At 43.0% G+C, this 21,154-nt stretch overlaps 1 protein-coding gene across 2 annotated transcripts in view; it reads right to left on the reverse strand.

Annotated features, from left to right (window-relative positions):
* Positions 1-7,291: 7,291 nt before the first annotated feature.
* Positions 7,292-21,154, reverse strand: part of LOC122554888 (diamine acetyltransferase 1-like) — a 42,980-nt gene continuing 29,117 nt past the window's right edge. For both annotated transcript variants that reach the window (XM_087993091.1, XM_043700260.2), the window contains exons 5-6: positions 17,034-17,074; positions 7,292-7,911 (exon numbers count right to left, since the gene is read on the reverse strand). In XM_087993091.1, the coding sequence (XP_087849217.1) occupies positions 7,741-7,911; positions 17,034-17,074 (212 nt within the window). In that variant the 3' untranslated portion in view covers positions 7,292-7,740. The remainder of the gene's footprint in view (positions 7,912-17,033; positions 17,075-21,154) is intronic.

The raw sequence follows: 21,154 nt of genomic DNA on the forward strand, positions 1-21,154 counted from the left end.
AGTCCTCATATTTGTAATAATCCTGGATTCTGCCCATTATATTTCTGCACCCTAGAAATTCTTTCCTCTCGTAAAGTAATCAAATTCCTCAATTGAACTTGCCTCCATCACATTTTAGTACAGCAGTTCCTTCCACCTTTCTCGATGTTCTGCAGAGAAGTAGTTTGCAAGACCTTTTTAGGGTGTCCTTGTATTATTTAAACCACTTGATGTCATTTGCTGTGAGTCAGGTCCCCATAGAAGATCTGCCTGGCAATTTTGTGATCGTCCATGCAGGAGATATGACCAATGAAGGAACTTGTCATTTGAGATTTTGTCCTGCCGTAAGTTTGATGGTTGTGAGGCAACACTCTCTAACCCTTCCAAGCATGGTAACAACTCAATTGTGCACCAAATACATCAGCCTTGACTCAGTGGCAGCACACTCACCACACACCTGCTCCCCCTACATTTCCCCCGAATTGAAAGGTTTTGGATTCAAGCTGCACTCCAAAGATTTCAACGCGTGATCCATTCCAACTTTTCAATGTGATATTGTGAGAGTGCTGTACAGTTGGAGGTGTCATATTCAGCTGAGAAGCTAAACTGAGATTGCCTCTTCCCTTTCGAGTGGACATAAAAGATCTCATGACACAATTGAATTAGGAGTGGGAGATTTCTCCCCAAGTTTTCGGGCCAAAATTTGTCACTCACCAGCATCATTACAAGTCAGAATAGTTGATCACTGAAATGTCACTGATGTGTGTGGGACTATGTTGCAAAACAAAGGTCTGTCGTGTTTGTTTGGAAATTGTGAGGGAGTGAAACATCTGATATAAATACTGTTGTTTCCCTCTAAATTGGGACTTGTTAGTTTCCAAGAGTAAATGGGCAGGCAGGATGGTCATCAACAAAAAAGCTGAATTTTCTTAGTCCAAAGAGTGACAGTAAAATAACAGAAAATCATGCAGGAGCCTAAAACTCTTTCCCAAGGGAAGACTGGACACCAGGTCAGCTATTGCTCTTTGGAGAGGAACAGTTAATTAGGGCAACTAAGGTCTGCAAAGCAAGTATTTTGTAATGTTAATATCATTGAGTGGCAAGAGGAGATAGGTTCTCGCTTGTAAGCATTCATTGTCTGGTGCTTGTATGTTATGAGTTTGCTACTACTTATCCACTTGGTGGATCGGTTGTTAACAGTGTTTCTGAAAGATAGGATTTACATACATTTGGAGAGGCAAAGACAGATTAGGGATAGGGAATAGGAAAATTGAATTTTTTTAAAAAGTAACCAAAAAGATTGATGAAGGCACTCTGATAGATATTGCTTCCATAGACTTTGTAAAGCCTTTGACAAGATTCTGCATGATAGACTAATTAGTAAGGTTAGATCATATGGGATTCAGGGTGAGCTTGCCAACTGGATACAAAGTTGGCTTGACAGTAGGAGACGGACAGTAGTGGTGGAGGGTTGTTTTTCGGACTGGAGACCTGTAACCAGCGATGTACCACAGTGATTGGTCCACTTTTGTTTGTCATTTATGTAACTACTTGGTTGCGAATATGGGAGATATGGTTAGTAAGCTTGCAGATGACACCAAAGTTCAGGGTATAGTGGACAGTGAAGAAGATTATCTAACATTATGAGATCTTGATCAATTGGGTCAATGGACTGAGGAGTGACGGATGGAACTAAATTTGGATAAATGCAAGGTATTGGATTTTGGTAAAACAAGCAAGGGCAGGATTTATACAGTTACTTGTAGGGCCCTGGATAGTGTTGTAGAGCTGACAGACCTAGGGGTTCAGGTATGTAATTCTTGGAATTTTGCATCACAAGTGGACAGAGTACTTAAGAAGGCATTTAGCAAGCTTGCCTTCATTGCTCAGACCTTTGAGTATAGGAGTTGAAACGTGTCTGCGTGGGTTTCCTCTGGGTGCTCGGGTTTCCTCCCACAGTCCAAAGATGTGCAGGGTCAGGTGAATTGGCCATACTAAATTGCCCGTAGTGTTAGATAAGGGTATGGGGTATGGGTGGGGTAATGTAGGGGTATGGGTGGGTTTCGCTTCGGTGGGTCGGTGTGGACTTGTTGGGTCGAAGGGCCTGTTTCCACACTGTAATCTAATCTAATCTAATCTAATCATGTTGAGGTTGCTCAGCACCGTTAGTGAGGCCTCTTCTGGAGTATCATGTGCAGTTTTGGTCGTCCTGCTGATATGAAAGATATTATTAAACTGGAGAGAGTTCAGAAAAGATTTACCAGGATGTTGCTGGGAATGGTGGGTCTGAGTTATAAAAATAGGCTGGATAGTGAGTTGTTTTTACTGGAATGTAGGAGGTTGAGGGGTGAAGTTAAAGAGGTTTATAAAACCATGAGAGGCATAGATAAGTGAATAGCAAGGGTCTTTTCCTGAGGGTTGGGGAGCATATTTTTAAGGTGAGAGGTGAAGGTTTTAAAAGGACGTGAGGAGTAACTTTTATTTTACACAGAGTGGTTCGTGTGTGGAATGAACTGCCAGAGGAAATGGTGCACGCAAGCACAGTTACAATACTGAAAAGACATTTGGGTGAATACAGGAATGGGAAAGGTTTGGAGAGATATGGGCAGGCAAGTGGGATTTGTTTAGTTTGGGAACATGGTCGGCGGGGACAGGTTGGATCGAAGGATCTCTGTGTCCATGCTATATGACCCGATATGGCCACAGTCTATTTTAGTACCTGAATAGCTGCTGAAAATAATCAGTGAATTTCCCACTTCTAATCTTATGATGGAGGAAAAGTAATTGATGAAGTGGCTAAGGATAGTTTGGCCAAGATATGTTCTGAAGAACTCCTGCAGAGATGTCCTGGAGCTGAGATGATTGACCTCCAACAATCACAACCATCTTTCTTTCAACTCAATCCCACTCTAATCATATAGAGTTTTCCCACTTTTCCCATTGACTCTAGTTTCAACTTGATGCCACACTCAGTCAAGGCTAACCACTCTAATCTCAGTTCTCAAGTTTAGTTATTTTGTAGTTACTTTGTGGTTATTAGGTCAGGAGCTGAGTGGTCCTGGCAGAATACAATCTGACTGTCACTGAACAGGGTATTGTTGAGTAAGTGCTGCTCAATGGCACTGTTGAAGATCCATTCTGTTAGTTTGCTGGGGAGGCAATGACCCAGTGGTGTTATCACTAAGCTGTTAATTGAGAGACCAGGTAACATTCTGGGTACCTGCCATGGTATATTGGATTCAAATTCCACCACCTAAGGCTGAAATCAAAAATCTAATGATGATCATGAAACCACTATCAACTGTTAGGAAAAACCATTCACGTTCACTAATGTATTCTAGGGAAGGAAGCTGCTATCCTTATCTGGTCTACTCAAGACCCACAGCAATGTGGTTGACATTTAAATGCCCTCTTGACAACTAGGGATGGACAATGAATGCCAGCCTAACCAGTGAGACCCATATCTTGTGCATCAATTATAAAAATTTTGTTGATGATCAAGAGCAGACTGATGAGATGATAATTGGTTGGGTTGAATTTGTCCCGCGCTAGTGGACAGGACACAAGTGGACAATTTTCTTTCTAACAGGTAAATGCCAGTGTTGTAGCTATACTGGAGCAGCTTGGTGAGGGACACAGCTAGGTCTGGAGCACAAGTCTTCAGTACAATTGCTGGAATGTTGTCAGGGCCTTTCAGTGTTTTCAACTGTTTCTACATACCATGAGGAATGAACTGAAATAGCTGAAGACTGACATCCGTAGTGCTGGGGACCTCAGGAGAAGGTTGAATGGATCATCCATTTAGCATGTCTGGTAGAAAATGGTTGCAACTTGTTCAGCCTTGTCTTCTGCATTGATCTGCTGAACCTGGTTCATTAATTGTGGGATTGCTCTATCTTCTGCTGTTTGGCACGCAAGTAGACATAAATTATGTCCTCAACAAGTTGGCACCTCATTTTTAGGCCTGTGTTTTTTTTAAAATTCATTCATGGGATGTGGGCCTCACTGGCAGGGTCAGCATTTATTACCCATTCCCAACTGCCTAAAGGGCAGTTAAAAGTCAACTACATTGTTGTGGGTCTGGAGTCACACGTAGGCCAAATCAGGTAAGAATGGCAGTTTACTTTCTGTCATTCTCTCCTGCACTCTTTATTGTTGCAGGATTGATTCCCCGGCTTTGTGGTAAGGTCGAGTTGGGAGATATATTGTGTTGTTAGATTACACATTGTGATTGAGTTCAATTCTGCTGCTGCTGATGAACCACAGCACCTCATGGATGCCCAGTTTTGAGCAGCTAGGTCTGTTTGAAATCTATGAGGAGAAAGTGAGGTCTGCAGATGCTGGAGATCAGAGCTGGAAATGTGTTGCTGGAAAAGCGCAGCAGGTCAGGCAGCATCCAGGGAACAGGAGAATCGACGTTTCGGGCATAAGCCCTTCTTCAGGAATGGGGATAGTTTGTCCAGCAGGCTAAGATAAAAGGTAGGGAGGAGGGACTTGGGGGAGGGGCGTCGGAAATGTAATAGGTGGAAAGAGGTCAAGGTGAGGGTGATAGGTCAGACTGGGGTGGGGGCGGAGAGGTCGGGAAGAAGATCTCAGGTTAGGAAGGCGGTGCTGAATTTGATGGATTTGACTGAGACAGGGTGGGGGGAGGGGAAATGAGGAAACTGGTGAAATCCGAGTTCATCCCTTGTGGTTGGAGGGTTCCTAGCCGGAAGATGAGGCGTTCTTCCTCCAACCGTCGTTTTGTTGTGGTCTGATGATGGAGGAGTCCAAAGACCTGCATATCCTTGGTGGAGTGGGAGGGGGAATTGAAATGTTGAGCTACAGGGTGGTTGGGTTGGTTGGTCCGGGTGTCCCAGAGGTGTTCTCTGAAACGCTCCGCAAGTAGGCGGCCTGTCTCCCCAATATAGAGGAGGCCACATCGGGTGCAGAGGATGCAATAGATGATATGTGTGGAGGTGCAGGTGAATCTGTGGCGGATATGGAAGTTTCCTTTGGGGCCTTGGAGGGAGGTGAGGGGGGAGGTGTGGGCGCAAGTCTTGCACCTCCTGCGGTTGCAGGGGAAGGTGCCGGGAGTGGAGGTTGGGTTGGTGGGGGGTGTGGATCTGACGAGGGAGCCTCGGAGGGAGTGGGTCTGACGATGGAGGAGTCCAAAGACCTGCATATCCTTGGTGGAGTGTCTGACGATGGAGGAGTCCAAAGACCTGCATAGGCTGACGATGGAGGAGTCCAAAGACCTGCATAGTCTGACGATGGAGGAGTCCAAAGACCTGCATAGTCTGACCTGCATAGTCATTTCCGCTACCTCCAAACGGACCCCACCACCAAGGATATATTTCCCTCCCCTCCCCTATCAGCATTCTGTAAAGACCACTCCCTCCGTGACTCCCTCGTCAGATCCACACCCCCCACCAACCCAACCTCCACTCCCGGCACCTTCCCCTGCAACCGCAGGAGGTGCAAGACTTGCGCCCACACCTCCCCCCTCACCTCCCTCCAAGGCCCCAAAGGAAACTTCCATATCCGCCACAGATTCACCTGCACCTCCACACATATCATCTATTGCATCCTCTGCACCCGATGTGGCCTCCTCTATATTGGGGAGACAGGCCGGCTACTTGCGGAGCGTTTCAGAGAACACCTCTGGGACACCCGGACCAACCAACCCAACCACCCTGTAGCTCAACATTTCAATTCCCCCTCCCACTCCACCAAGGATATGCAGGTCTTTGGACTCCTCCATCGTCAGACCACAACAAAACGACGGTTGGAGGAAGAACGCCTCATCTTCTGGCTAGGAACCCTCCAACCACAAGGGATGAACTCGGATTTCACCAGTTTCCTCATTTCCCCTCCCCCCACCCTGTCTCAGTCAAAACCATCAAATTCAGCACCGCCTTCCTAACCTGAGATCTTCTTCCCGACCTCTCCGCCCCCACCCCAGTCTGACCTATCACCCTCACCTTGACCTCTTTCCACCTATCACATTTCCGACGCCCCTCCCCCAAGTCCCTCCTCCCTACCTTTTATCTTAGCCTGCTGGACAAACTTTCCCCATTCCTGAAGAAGGGCTTATGCCCGAAACGTCGATTCTCCTGTTCCCTGGATGCTGCCTGACCTGCTGCGCTTTTCCAGCAACACTTTTCCAGCCCTGTTTGAAATCTAGTCTATTTAGCATGGTAGTAGTGCCAAACAACACAATGAGGAGTATATCTCAATGTAAAGGCAGCACTTCATCTCTACTATTAAAGTGCAGGGCTCCCTCCTATCAATACTGTGATAAACATGTCTATCAGTGTGGGGGAAAAGCTAACGTTATTTGCTAATGTTACTAATCAGTTCGCAAGGTCCGAGTCTTGAGCGTTTTCTTCAACAATCAGTCACAGGTAGATTAGCGAAAATGAGATCAAATATGTTTTCATCGCATTTGGTTCCCTTACGGCCTGCTGCACTTATTTAGCAGTTACGGTTCTCTAAGACTCAACCAGGTCACTAGTGATGCTATCAAGTCACTCTGGTGATGGTCATTGATATTCACCCCACCCAAAGAGTACTTTCCAGGCTCTTACCATGCTCAGTGATTCTTTAAAGCAGTGCTCACATGGAGAAGTAATGATTTATGAGTGAGGACAGTTTGTGGAATAAGCAGGGGCTTTGCTCATGTTTAATTTGATGCCATGAGATGTTTTCGGGCCCAGAGTCAATGTTTAGGATTCCCAGTGTTACTCCTTCCTGACTAAGTAGCATTATGCCACAACCTCTGGCAGGTCAACATTGCCATGGAACATGATATACCAAGAAACAGTGACGGTGGTGTCTGGAAACATAGTCATACTTACTGCCTTAAGATAATTTGATTTATCCGTGGGTCAGTTCTCCCAATTTTGGTGAGTCCCCAAGTGTTAGCAAGGAGGATTTTTCATAAACATGGCTGGGTTTCTCATCAGCATTTCCAGGTGATTCATCCGGTTTCATTCATAGTGGCATGCTTTTGCTGAGTAGCTTGCTCTTCCATATTACTATGGACCTGGAGTCATTTATGGATCAGACCAGGCAAGCACAGCAGATTCCCTTCATTTGTGAACTAGATGGGTTTTCACAAAAATCAGTGGTTTCGTGGTCACTGTCAGACTAACTTTGCAAATTCAATTAACAAATATGGAATTAAATTCAATTTCTGTCAAAGAGGAGTTTGAATATGGTACCCAGAGTATTAGCCTGGCACTCAGGATTATAAATCTCATGACATTAAATCAAAAGAAGAAGTGAAGACAGTGGAGATGTGGTAGAGTTGAACAGGAAGGAAGCAACATTTTGGTAAAACATAAGTGATTTATTTAGCACCCAGTTTTCATCAATATCAACACCATATCCAAATAAAGCTATATATACGCATTAAAACACGGTTATAGCTCAGCATTTCCCGACAGGACAGAAATACTATCAATTGGCATAAGCAACATAAACCTGCAATGTACTAATTCTTGTATATACACACACACACACACACATATATATAAGGGTTTATTAGCAATGTTTTGCACAAAATAGTTGATTAAATAACACAGGCTCAACAACACAAATGTGACTGCAAAACGGATTCTAAATAAAAAATACATTGCAAAATGACTGTTGTAGGAAGTGATTCTATATTAAGCATAAAAACAAATTAGGGTCTTGAATTTACAACAATTATATAACTTTGTTAATTAAGGTTCTTTGGGAAGAAATACAATTGTAACTGGACTTTGCTCTTCCAACTCATTCTTCAGTTGCCATTTTAACCAAGCGATTTTTTGGAATCTCAAACAGATGCCATCTCTGTGTTTTGGACAGATCAGTAGCACCAAGTTTCTTGTAAAAGTTGATTGAACGCTGGTTCCAGTCTGCCACAACGAAATGCATGCTGCTACAGTGGTGCTGCATAGCAACCTGAGACACAGCAGAGTTTACTGTCAACACAAGTTTGTTCCCATAAGTACAAATCCAATGGCAATTTATTCAATGGCTCCTTTCAAAAAATCCACACACAATAGAAAGCAACCATTTAGTCCATTATATCTGTGCTGGCACTTTGGTAGAGCCATCGAATTAGCCTCACTGCCTTACTCTATTCCCATAGCTTCGTAATTTTCTTTCCTTCAAGTTCACAGAATTACTACAGAACAAGAGGAGGTTTGTCCCATCATGTATAATTGGCACTCTTAATGAGCACCTCACCTCATGCAATTTTCCTACCTTTCACCCTTAACTGTACTCTTTGGGGGATCCAAGATGGCAGCGACCCAGCAAGTCTGAGTCAATTGTGCTCTTCCCAAGACTTGGGTAAAGTGGGTCACCCACCCCCATCACACTCACCAAATCATTCATAATAGCTGTTTAATTTAATTAGTTGTTTAGTATTACATTTAAACAGTCTAATATTTAGTAAAAATGACCAAAGGGAAGGGAGCCCGCAGCTCTCAGCAAACAGGAACCCCTCCCCCACCCTCTCCAGCTGCAGCTGAGGCGTCCACAGCTGCCCCGGGGGACTTACCTACAGTGACAAGCCTTGTGGAGATGATCTCCAAGCTGGACGCAAAGATCGATGCTTTTATCGAGGAGTCCCGAAGTCGATGGGACTCACTCTCGGCCGCGCTGCAGAAGCACGACCGAGACATTAAGGAGATCGAGCGCCGAGTCGGAGGGGCAGAGCTAAAGGCCGCGACCTCCGAAACTACAGCTCAATCGGCGTGGATCAGGTCCGGACTCTCGAACAGCGAGTCCGGACCTTAGAAAATTACATTGACGACCTCGATAATCGAGGTCGTCGAAAAAATATTCGTTTGCTGGGCCTTCCCGAACAGGAAGAGGAAGGCCAGCTTACAGCGTTTCTCGAGCAGTGGCTGCCACAGCTTTTAAATCTGGAAGCTGGATCAGGCCGGGTAAGGGTGGAATGGGCCTACCGGGTCGCAATACGCGGGCTCGGCTCGAACCAACGCCCACGCCCGGTCCTGTTCCAGCTGCAGAGCTACAAGGAGAGGCAGATACTTCTAGAAGCCTCTAGAAATCTTGGAAAAGACCCCCAAGCTATGATCTATAAAGGATCCAAAATCATGTTATTCCAGGACTTTTCCCCAGCTCTGGTCCGAAAGAGGAAGGCATTCGACGAGGCGAAGAAGCGTTTAAGGGACTTAAATATTCAGTACCCCTTACGCTACCCAGTGACGTTACGCTTTAACCATGAAGGATCCGTGTACAACTTCAGATCGCCAGAAAAGGCTAAGGAATTCTTGGACTCTCTTAGATAATTTGTAAGAGATAATGGATGTTGGTTTGCCTTTCTCCCCGCTTTGGTTTATATCCCCCCTTTTGTTTTCTTATTTTACTGATTAATATTATTATGGGGGGTGGGGAGAGAGATTTCATTTTCTCCCCCCCCTTGGGGTTGTTTTCTTTTATTATTTTATGTATATATGTGGGATGTATGTATATGCGTGTGTGTATATATGTATATATATATATATATATAAGCTGGGAGGTTTGGTTAATGTTGGTGGGGGGAGGTGGTTACCTTATTCAATTTTACCTCTGTCTTTAGGAGCGGGGTTGTTTCTCCCTTGTTATTTTGTATTAGTATATTTAATTATTATTTGTTGAGGTTGTAACTTTATAGTTAAAATGTTTATATATAGTATTAACATTACCAAATATATCCAGGTGTTGGTTGGGGGAGGGGGGGGGGGGGGCGGGATAGGGTGCTTACTGTTAAATCGAGCTTTGTATTATATCTGAATTCTCCTCATTTTATTGAGGAGTGCCTGGGTCAAGGGTGGGGCATTGGTTGGGAGAGGATATGTTGGACTTTTGGAGAGGAAGTGACACCCCCTGGGAACAAAGGGGAAAATCTCCACTTAGATACGTTTTATATTTTTATTATTTAGAAATAGTTTTTTATTATAGTGTTGTGAGTGTATTAGAGAGCCTTTATTTTTGTAAATTTTATATGCTCTATGCTCGGGATGTTCTGGATAGGGTTCCCCCTCCCGAGGGGTCTCGGATTTGCCCGGATGATTATGGTTGATCAGTCGGTTAAGTGGTGCACCTGGAATGTCAAGGGGAGTAATTCGCCAGTCAAAAGGAAGAAAATATTATCAAATCTTAAGAGTCGATATAGCTCTCCTACAGGAGACACACCTGTCGGATAAAGAACACTTGAAATTACGACAGGGTGGATTTGATCAGGCCTTTTTTTCTTTTTTTAGCTCAAAAAGCAGGGGAGTTGTTATTCTTGTTCGGAAGAATTTCCCTTTCAAAATCCTAAATCAGATAAAAGACGAATCTGGACAATATATTTTGATTAAAGCCCTCATAAATGGAGAGGAATATGGGATTTTAAGTGTGTACTGCCCCCCGGCACACCCCTTTAAATTTATAACGGAAGCCTTTTCAAAATTGATGGCTTTTGGTGCCCGTCATACAATTATAGGGGGAGACTTTAATTGTATTATGGATCCGGAAATAGATAGGATTCCCAAGAGTACTGCAGGAGTATCTCCCAGATCTAGACAATTGGTGGATCTGAACAAAGAATTAGGATTAGTAGATGTATGGAGATGTCTTCATCCACAGGGCAGAGATTTTTCTTTCTACTCCAATCCACATAAATGTCATACCAGAATGGATATGTTTTTTGCCCCCTCAAATTTTTTAAATTCCATATCATCCTGTAAAATAGGTAGTATAGCAATTTCCGACCACGCTGCTGTATATATGGAAACTAAGGCGAGGAACAATGGGACATCCCCTCGGCACTGGCGTATGGACCCCTTCCTAATGAAAGATAGTAAATTTGTAAAGTACTTCTCTCAAGAATTTAAAACTCTTTTAGAAATTAATTCAGGTACAGCTAGCAACCCATCAATGGTGTGGGAGACCATCAAAGCTTACACGCGAGGTTTGATCATCTCCTACTCAGCGACCCAGAAGAAATTGAAGGGAGAACAACAGCGTCTGCTTGAAGCTCGCTTAAAAGCAGCTGAAACAGCATACGCTGATAGACCTTCTATTATTAAATTGCAAAGGATTACGGCTCTTAGGACAGCTCTAAACACTACTCTTACTCAAACGGCTAAGAGGGAAATATTATTTGCAAAACAAAGGTTATATGAATATGGCAACAAACTGGAGAGATACTTAGCATTTCTTGCAAAGAAATAAAAGGCCCCTCAGATTATTACGTCTATCAAGGAAAGTACGGGTATTCTGACTCATGATCATAAAGATTAATGCGATCTTTAGAGAATTTTATTCTCAGTTATATAAATCGCAGGATTGTGAAGATAGGACGAGGAGGATGCAGTCATTTTAAAAAAATTTGACCTTTCCAGGCCTAACTCCGGAACAGGTATCGGTCCTAAATGCTCCTCTAACAGTCCAAGAAATACTTGATGCAATCAGGCAACTTCAGAGCGGTAAGGCACCTGGCCCAGATGGTTTTCAAGCTGAATTCTATAAAGAATTTACAGAAATATTGGCTGATCCACTTATGGACATGTATAACTATGCATATAGTCATGCTGTCTCCCGCCTTTGCTGAAAGAGGCAAATATCTCTCTTATCCTTAAAAAAGGAAAGGATCCAGAAGATTGTGCGTCATACAGACCAATATCCTTGCTAAATGTAGATTTTAAAATCCTTTCTAAAACGTTAGCATTGAGATTAGAAAGGGTACTGCCACATATCATAAAGGAGGATCAGACGGGGTTTATTAAGGGCTGTAGATCATCCAATAATATTAGAAGGGTTTTGAATATGATTCAAGCCTGCCATCAGGGAAAGATACCAGGAGTGGTAGTTTCATTAGACGCGGAAAAGGCATTTGATAAGGTTGAATGGTCATATTTGTTTTACACATTGGAAAGGTTTGGCATTGGACAGGTGTTTACCAAAATGGGTCTCAACATTGTACAGTGATCCCAAAGCAGTTGTGGTTACCAATGGATTAGATTCGGATAGCTTCAGTGTGGGTAGGGGCTGCCGTCAGGGATGTCCCCTCTCGCCATTGTTATTTACGCTAATAATTGAACCACTAGCAGAAGCTATACGGGCTGATCCTAATATAACGGCCTCGAGGATTGGTACAGGTAAACATAAAACTACCCTGTATGCAGATGATGTTCTTCTATTCCTCAGTAATCATCTGATGTCCGTACCTCGCTTAATCCAAGTTATTAATACATTTAGCGCATTCTCAGGTTATAAAATTAATTTTTCAAAATCGGAGGCTATGCCAATGGGTGGCCTTGCTATGATACCCCACTTAGTGGACGGATCCCTTTTTCCCTTTCGTTGGGTCCCTGGAGGGCTTCTTATATTTAGGTATTTTTATTACCCCAGTATTTGGTCAGTTGTATAAGGCTAATTTTGGGCATTTACTGGAGAGGATAAGGCAGGACCCCCAGCGATGGGGAGACCTTCCAATTTCCTGGCTGGGTAGAATAGCACTAATCAAAATGAATGTCCTGCCCCGTCTCCTATACCCTATGAGAATGCTTCCGGTGATGCTGCCGAGGACGGCTCTACGTAAATTATATGGCTGGCTGGGTTCCTTTATCTGGAATCATAGACGGCCCCTCATTAAGCTGAAGAAGCTACAGCTTCCACAGGAAAGGGGAGGATTGGACTTCCCAGATTTTAGGAAATATCAGTTAAGTTCCCTATTAAGTTACATAGCTGATTGGGTCTTGTCTGATCCACAATCAATCTGGTTGGACATCGAGGCCTCTCAAGTAAAATACCCACTTATTAACCTTTTATTTTCAGACAAGAGGAAAATCATTACAGATCACTGTAAAAACCCTATAATACTAAACACAATTAAGGCTTGGAATATAATGCGGCAAAATGAGGGCAATTCACATAAAACATCCCCCTATGCACCGATAGTGGGAGCATGGGGTTTCCAACCGGGGTTTACAGATGCCACTTTTAAACTCTGGAGATCCAGGGGTATCTCATGTCTAGGGGACCTATTTAAAGATGGGGTCCTGATGTCTTTTGAACAGCTGCGTCAGAAATTCGGATTACCTAATGGAGATTTCTTTCTATACTTCCAAATTCGAGATTATATACAGAAGAAGATTACGTGATTAGATAGTCTTTATAAATCAGATAGAGAATGTAGTGTCCTACGACCAGTGGGGGTATCTTCTGTCAGTACTATTTATCATTTACTACATGATGAAGTATCGGGAGATATGGATAATCTGCTTAAAACATGGGATCAGGATTTGGGACTAGAAATCTCCACAGAAACGTGGAATGATATTTGGGAAAACTCTAGAAGAATTACTATCTGTAACAGAACCCAGGCTATCCAGCTGCAGATACTTCATAGGGCCCATATAGCACCGGTTCGACTGGCAAGATTTAAGGCAGGAGCATCTCCAATGTGTCCCAAATGTAAAATAGAGGTGGGCACTCTTGTACATTGCCTATGGACCTGTCATAAGATCCGTAGATATTGGACTAAAGTAGCAAGTACCCTGACAGAAATTTTAGGAACGGAAATTAAAGTAGACCCTGTATCTCTCTTTTTGAACTTTCCCTCCCTGGACATGTACGGGAAGAGACTATTTTCTGTTCTCTCTTTCTGTGCAAGGAAAAATATTTTGGTGAACTGGGTGGCTGAGGGCCCCCCTGGACTTTCAAATTGGCACAGATTAATTATGGAATGTATTCCCCTTGACTTCCTTACAAATATGGTGTACCGAAAGACCGAATTATTTTATAAAATATGGCAGCCCTTTTTGAATTACATAAATACAGATATCTCGGCTATCCTAACAAGGGCTTTTATTTAATTGAGATTACAAGCCTGGCTGGTTCGGGGCCCCTTAGGAGAGGAATCCCGCACGAATACGGGTTTTATTACATCTGATGTTAACACATTCCGAGCATGTAAGAGACTTAAATATACACTCTGGTTAGTTATAGGTTAGATTAGTAGATAGTTGAGTTTTGTTTTTTTTCTTTTTCGGTATTTTTTTATTTTTTGTTAAATTTTGGCTATTGTATATTTGATTTAATTGTATATCAATGTTTATATTTGAGAGTTTTGTTTATTTTTGTAAAGTTGTAAAAATGTTAAATTTCTAATAAAAATATTTTAAAAACTGTACTCTTCAAATAATAATTCAATTCCTCTCTGCAAACCTTGATTGAACTTGCCCCACCCCCCACTCAGGAGAAAGTGAGGACTGCAGATGCTGGAGATCAGAGCTGAAAATGTGTTGCTGGAAAAGCGCAGCAGGTCAGGCAGCATCCAGGGAACAGGAGAATCGACGTTTCGGGCATGAGCCCTTCCTGAAGAAGGGCTCATGCCTGAAACGTTGATTCTCCTGTTACTTGGATGCTGCCTAACCTGCTGTGCTTTTCCAGCAACACATTTTCACCCCCCACACTCAGGCAGTGCATTCCCAAGCACTGTGAGAGAGACAAGGATTTTTCAGATTTTGTTTCCTTCTCACATTGATTTAAAATCTGTACCCTCTTGTTCTTGATTCGATCAGAATGGACATTTTCTCCTCATTTACTCCTTCCAGACCTCATGATTTTGAATCTCCTTTCAGCCTTATCTTCTGCAAGGAGAAGAGTCTCAGTTTCTCCAATTCATCTTGAGAACAGAAATCCCTGGAACTTCTCATAAATCTCTTCCTGCACTTACTGGAATTTTTAATATCTTATCTAAAAAAGATTGCTGCCCAGAACTGTACACCAAACTCCAGCTGAGGCTGAAATTAGGTGTCTTATGCAAGATAATTTCCAATACCCTTTGGAAAATTACCACTGAAGTAGCTTTTAGGTATCATCATCCAGAGCACTGCATTTAAAAATAACGTTGAAATGTCCCCCTCTGGTTCTTTTGCCATTTGTGTCCTCCAATAACCAACTATACTGTCAGTGGAAACAGTTTCCTATTATACCATTCATTATTTTGGATAGTTTCATCAAATCTCAATTATTTGTGCAGGAAGAACAATTCTAGATTCTCCATATAACTGGGGTCTCGTACCTTGTAGCATTGTAAAATATTGTGCGGCATGGTGGCTCAGTGGTTAGCACTGCTGCCTCACAGCACCAGGGTCCCAGGTTCGATTCCAGCCTCGGGTGACTGTCTGTGCGGAGTTTGCACATTCTCCCCGTGTCTGTGTGGGTTTCCTCCGGGTGCTCCAGATTCCTCCCACAGTCCAAAGATGTACAGGTCAGGTGAATTGGCCATGTTAAATTGCCCATAGTGCTAGATGCATTAGTCAGAGGGAAATGGGTCTGGGTTATTCTTCGGAGGGTCGGTATGGACTTGTTGGGCTGAAGGGCCTGTTTCCACACCTTGGGAATCTAATCAGTGAGGCCGATGGAATACTATATGCAGAAATATGGAACATGCTGTCTGCACATGGTGGAGCCAGATACTCTCACAACATGAAGCAGCATCAGGCTGAGCACTGAAAATGCCAGGGCATAGTAGCTAAGGACCAAGTGTAGGTAAATGGGATATTAAAGGAGCACTGTCTTGTCCCAAGAGAATGTTTGAAGCATAACATTAGTTTGTCATTATTGGTCGGCATAGACATGGTAGACCAAAGGGCCTGTTTCTATGTTGAATGACTCTTCTACAAAATCTTCTCTGCGCCTTTCCCCAAATGCTTAACATCCCAGGTATTTGAACACAATACCTTAACAAAGGCTTAATCGTTATTTTATAAAGATTGAGTGAAACAACTCACTTATGTACTCCATGCCTCAAAGTACTTTTTGAATAAATCTCAACATTTGGCATTAAGAGAACATGAAATACAGCAGGAAAAGTCACAAGACCTCTGTCCATAACATATGCACAGTCCAGGGCCTCATTTCTATACAGACTCTTAGTAGAAAGGACTTATAGTACACAGAGGGTAATGGATTAACAGGGATTATTAATGAATAAGGCTTCTTCCTGGAGGCGAGTATGAACAGCACAGTAATATCCAGGAAAAGCTCAATGAAGGGATCAGCTCCCAGTTGCCTGAAACCCAGACCCAAATCTGGAAAATTATGCTGGTGAGGAAAAAATGAACTTGCATATTAAAGGGGCACTCTCTTGTCCCAAGAGAATGTTTGAAGCATGACATTATATTTAAATAGTTTGAATAATGGGGACAGAGAGGACGAAAGAAGAAGAAAATAGTCTCTTTTTCTTAAGAGTTCTTGTGATGGCTAGCATTTATTGCCCATTCCTAATTACTCTGCAAAAAGTGGTGGGGAGTTTCTTTCATTCTCAAACTGCTGCAGTCAATGAGAGGCAGGGTGGGTGGCTGTGGCCACAGTGTCACGAGCCGGGGGGGGGGGGTCTTGGGATTTTGACCCAGCGATCCTAAGTCAGGATGGTGATGAACTTGAAGGAGAACTTGCAGGAGGAGGTATCTTCCATCCATTTCCAACATTCTATGCTTTTGGTTTGTGGCACACCTCATTACATTAATTTCATTCCCACTCATCAAGGCCAAAGACTTCATTCTAGGGCTTTGTGTACCAGAACTGGGATGATTTTCCGCAGTTACCTTTTCTTAACTCTCGCAAAGCTATTTTAGTTTTCCTTGCTCAGATTGCGAAGGCTAAAACTCAAAAGAGGAACAGAATGGGAAGTGGTGACCAGCAGTTGAGAATCCCAGGCTAATCTTTATGGTTTGAATCCCACCATGGTATGTGGTGAAATTTTAATGTACTGAGTTAAAAAAGTGCTGGTCTAATGCCAACCACATACCACTGTCACTCGGGAAACCTCACCTGGTCTGACTGATACGTGATACCAGATCCACAGCAATCGGATGATTACGATGGGAAATAAGTGCATACCAAGCCAGCAACACCCATATCCCTTATATCAACAAAAAGAAAAATGCTCTCACATCAAGAATAAAATTTGGAAAACTCTCACCCTCAACAAACATGTTTGTGCCTTCTCATTCCTTGAGAAAAGTAGCTATAAAGAGAAGCTGAAAGATAGTAAATAGGAATCACTTTTTGTTTACCTGACTGATCTTCTTCAGAATTTCTGAACCAATTCCATATCCTGCAAAGGGAATCCAAAACATTACTATAGCCCAGGTAATTTGCCTAAAGAAAATTTACTGGACAGGGAATGCTGAAGGAGTTGGTCACATTGGGACTTTGGTCTCTATAAATCTTATCAGTCATAGAGTCATAGAGATGGTCAGCATTGAAACAAACCCTTCGGTCCAAACCGTCCATGCCGACCAAATATCCCAACACAATCTAGTCCCACCTGTCAGCATCTGGCCCATATCCCTCCAAACCCTTCCTATTCATATACCCATCCAAATGCCTCTTAAATGTTGCAATTGTACCAGCCTCCACCACTTCCTCTGGCAGCTCATTCCATACACGTACCACCCTCTGCGTGAAAAAGTTGCCCCCTTAGGTCTCTTTTATATCTTTCCCCTCTCACCCTAAACCTATGCCCTCTAGTTCTGGACTCCCCGACCCCAGGGAAAAGACTTTGCCTATTTACCCTATCCATGCCCCTCATAATTTTGTAAACCTCTAAGGTCACCCCTCAGCCTCTGACGCTCCAGGGAAAACAGCCCCAGCCTGTTCAGCCTCTCCCTGTAGCTCAGGTCCTCCAACCCTGGCAACATCCTTGTAAATCTTTTCTGAACCCTTTCAAGTTTCACAACATCTTTCCGATAGGAAGGAGACCAGAATTGCACGCAATATTCTAACAGTGGCCTAACCAATGTCCTGTACAGCCGCAACATGACCTCCCAACTCCTGTATTCAATACTCTGACCAAGAAAGGAAAGCATACCAAACGCCTTCTTCACTATCCTATCTACCTGCGACTCCACTTTCAAGGAGCTAATAACCTGCATTCTAAGGTCTCTTTGTTCAGCAACACTCCCTAGGACCTTATCAGTTTTGTTTATTCTCCACAGTTCCTTTGGAAATATGCCAGAGAATAATAGACTAGTGCTTGACTGGAGGCATGCTTAGATTTGATTCCCTACATTATGAAAACAGGCCCTTCAGCTCAACAAATCCACACAGACCCTTCAAACAGTAACTCACCCAGACCCATTCCCCCATCCTATATTTAGCCACCGTGCCCACCCCATAAACTGGTTAAAAAAAGTGTTCACTGTTAATTGAGTATCATTTGGATGTTCACATGTCCGCTTGGTGGTCCATAACTGGGGACTTACATGTGCTTATAGATTTTTTTTAAACCAACCTGTTCAGAGATGCTCTGGGGCAGGTGGAACTTGAACCCAGATCTCTTGTTCCAAAAGTGCCACCATGCCACAAGATGCCCCCCATCTGTGTTTTTATAAGAGGCTTTGGTGCATCTCCAAACAAACATGAGTAATGTGCATATTTGTAAGTCACAGCTTGTAAATATACATAGTTAGGTTCAAGCTGCACACTTCACCTGGCTGTGTTGTGACACTGAGTTCAATTATCAATGCAAACATTTATATTGCACTGAAACATATCTTAGGACAACCTGAAGGCATTTACAATCAGTCAATTATGTATTTTTTGGTCACCATTAAGTTGGGTTTGAAACTACAAACTGGTATGATTAGGTAGGGTTTAGAGGGATATGAGCCAAGTGGACAAATGGGACTAGATTAATTTAAGACATCTGGTCAGCATGAATGAGTTAGACCAAACAGTCTGTTTCCAATGACTCTATGACTGTTTGCATGCACTTGATAGGAAAAGCTAAGTGACCCACCACCAACAGGTGGATAGAGCTTGTAAGAAGGCCTATGGTGTATTAGCGTTCATTAGCAGAGGGATTGAATTCAAGAGTCGTGAAGTGATGTTGCAGCTGTACAGGACCTTGGTTAGGCCACATTTGGAGTACTGTGTGCAGTTCTGGTCGCCTCACTTTAGGAAAGATGTGGAAGCTTTGGAGAGGGTGCAGAGAAGATTTGCCAGGATGTTGCCTGGAATGGAGAATAGGTTGTATGAGGATAGGTTGAGAGTGCTAGGCCTTTTCTCAATGGAACGGCGAAGAATGAGGGGTGACTTGATAGAGGTTTATAAGATGATCAGAGGAATTGATAGAGTAGACAGTCAGAAACTTTTTTCCCCACGTACAACAGAGTGTTACAAGGGGACATAAATTTAAGGTGAAGGGTGGAAGGTATAGGGGGGATGTCAGGGGTAGGTTCTTTACCCAGAGTGTGGTGGTGGGGCATGGAATGTGCTGCCTGTGGGAGTGGCAGAGTCAGAATCATTGGCAACCTTTAAGCAGCAATTGGATAGGTACATAGATGGGTGCTTAAGCTAGGACAAATGTTCGGCACAACATCGTGGGCCGAAGGGCCTGTTCTGTGCTGTATTGTTCTATGTTCTAACAGATCAGATCTAAGCGCTGCGGTTAAATAATGGACTGGATGGGGAAGCTCTACAAATATCCCCATCCCCAATGCTGGGGAAATCAAGCACAAAAAAGATGAAGTTGAAGTGTCTGGATTAACCTTTAGTAAGAAGTTCTGAGTGAATGAGTGACCTTGGTCACTCCTGAGGTCCCCAGCATCACAGATGTAATTCCTAATGAAGGGCTTATGCCCAAAGCATCAACTCTCCTACTCCTTGGATGCTGTCTGACCTGCTGATGTGGTTTTCCAGCACCACACTTTTCAACTCCAGCATCTGCAGTCCTCATTTTCTCCCAGCATCACAGATGCCAGGCTTCAATCAATTCAATTCACCTCACAGGATACCACGAAGTGGCTGAAGGTGCTGGATATCGCAAATGCTTTGGTCCTTGATAACATGCTGGCAATAGTACTGACAACTTGTGCACTAGAAGTTGCCATACTCCTAGATAACCTATTCCAGTAAAACTACAACACTGGCATCTACTGAACAATTTAGAAATTGTCCAGGTATGTTGTGCCAACAAAAAAAAAACAAGAATTAATCTACTTGTCAATTACCACCCCATTAGTCTACACTTGACCATCAGTAAAGTGATAGAAGACATTGTCTAATGTGTGATCAGCAGATACATGGGAACACCTGCACCTACAAGTTCCCCTTCACACTACTCACCATCCTGACCTGGAACTCTCATTGTTCCCTCAAATATCATTGGGTCAAATTCCTAGAATTCCCTCCTTAACACCTTCAAGGGCAAATAGGGATGGGCAATAAATGCTTACTTAGCCACTGACACCAACATCCCATGAACAATTTTTTTAAAAACTGTAGCCTTTGTTACTATGCAGCTTTGCTCAAAGAACAAGTTGACCAAAAACCAGTTAATACATTTTGGTGATATTAGGCAGGGTTTTCAAAGTGTCATGGAATTGTTTTCAACTTCCACCTCAGCAGGCAGAGAGAGGACCTTCATTCAACAACTGAACCAACATCTCCAGTGAATTAACACTTGGTCAGCATTGTAATGAAGCATTAGTCCAGAATATGTACTCATGGCCTCTGACTCATTGTCAAGCAGACCAGAGCACCATACATTCCCTACTGAGGTCTTAAAATCTACAACACAGAAACGTTAGAGGTATCTAATCTGTACTTTTAACATTAAAAGAATCATAGAATTGCTCTCAGAGGAGGGCATTGGCAAATGCCTGCACCAGGTCTTTGAATGAGCAGTTCAGTGTCATTTTTCTTGTAGCTCTGCTCATTCTCTTTTCACCTTAGTGCCCAATTTCCTTTTGAATGCCTCAATTGAATCTGCCTCTGCCACCTTCTCAGGCAGTGTATTCCAGGCCTTAGCTACTTCTGGAATGGAATATTTTTTCTCAATTCTCATGTATTTCTTTGGCTAGTTGCATTAAGTCTGTGCCCTCTCATTCTTGATCCTTTCACAAGTGGAAATAGTTTCTCCCTATCTACTCTATTCAGACCCCTCATTATTTTGATAACTTCTATCAAATCTCCTCTCAGCCTTCTCCTATCTAGGGAGAACAGTCCTGACTTCTATCTTTGTAAATGAAGTTCCTCATCCCCAGAACCATTCTCATGAATTTCCTGCAGTCTTTCCGATGTGTTCACATGATAAATATGCAATAACAAATGCAAGATATTCTTGCATTAGCTAAAATTAGTTTTAATGATACAGACAATTAAACCTGGGTCCCCCTTTTGCAAATAGGCA

This window comes from Chiloscyllium plagiosum, unplaced genomic scaffold (genome assembly GCF_037043375.1).
Source record: "Chiloscyllium plagiosum isolate Xiang-an unplaced genomic scaffold, Cpla_swu_hap1 HiC_scaffold_12, whole genome shotgun sequence".
In the NCBI taxonomy this organism is placed as follows: domain Eukaryota; kingdom Metazoa; phylum Chordata; class Chondrichthyes; order Orectolobiformes; family Hemiscylliidae; genus Chiloscyllium; species Chiloscyllium plagiosum.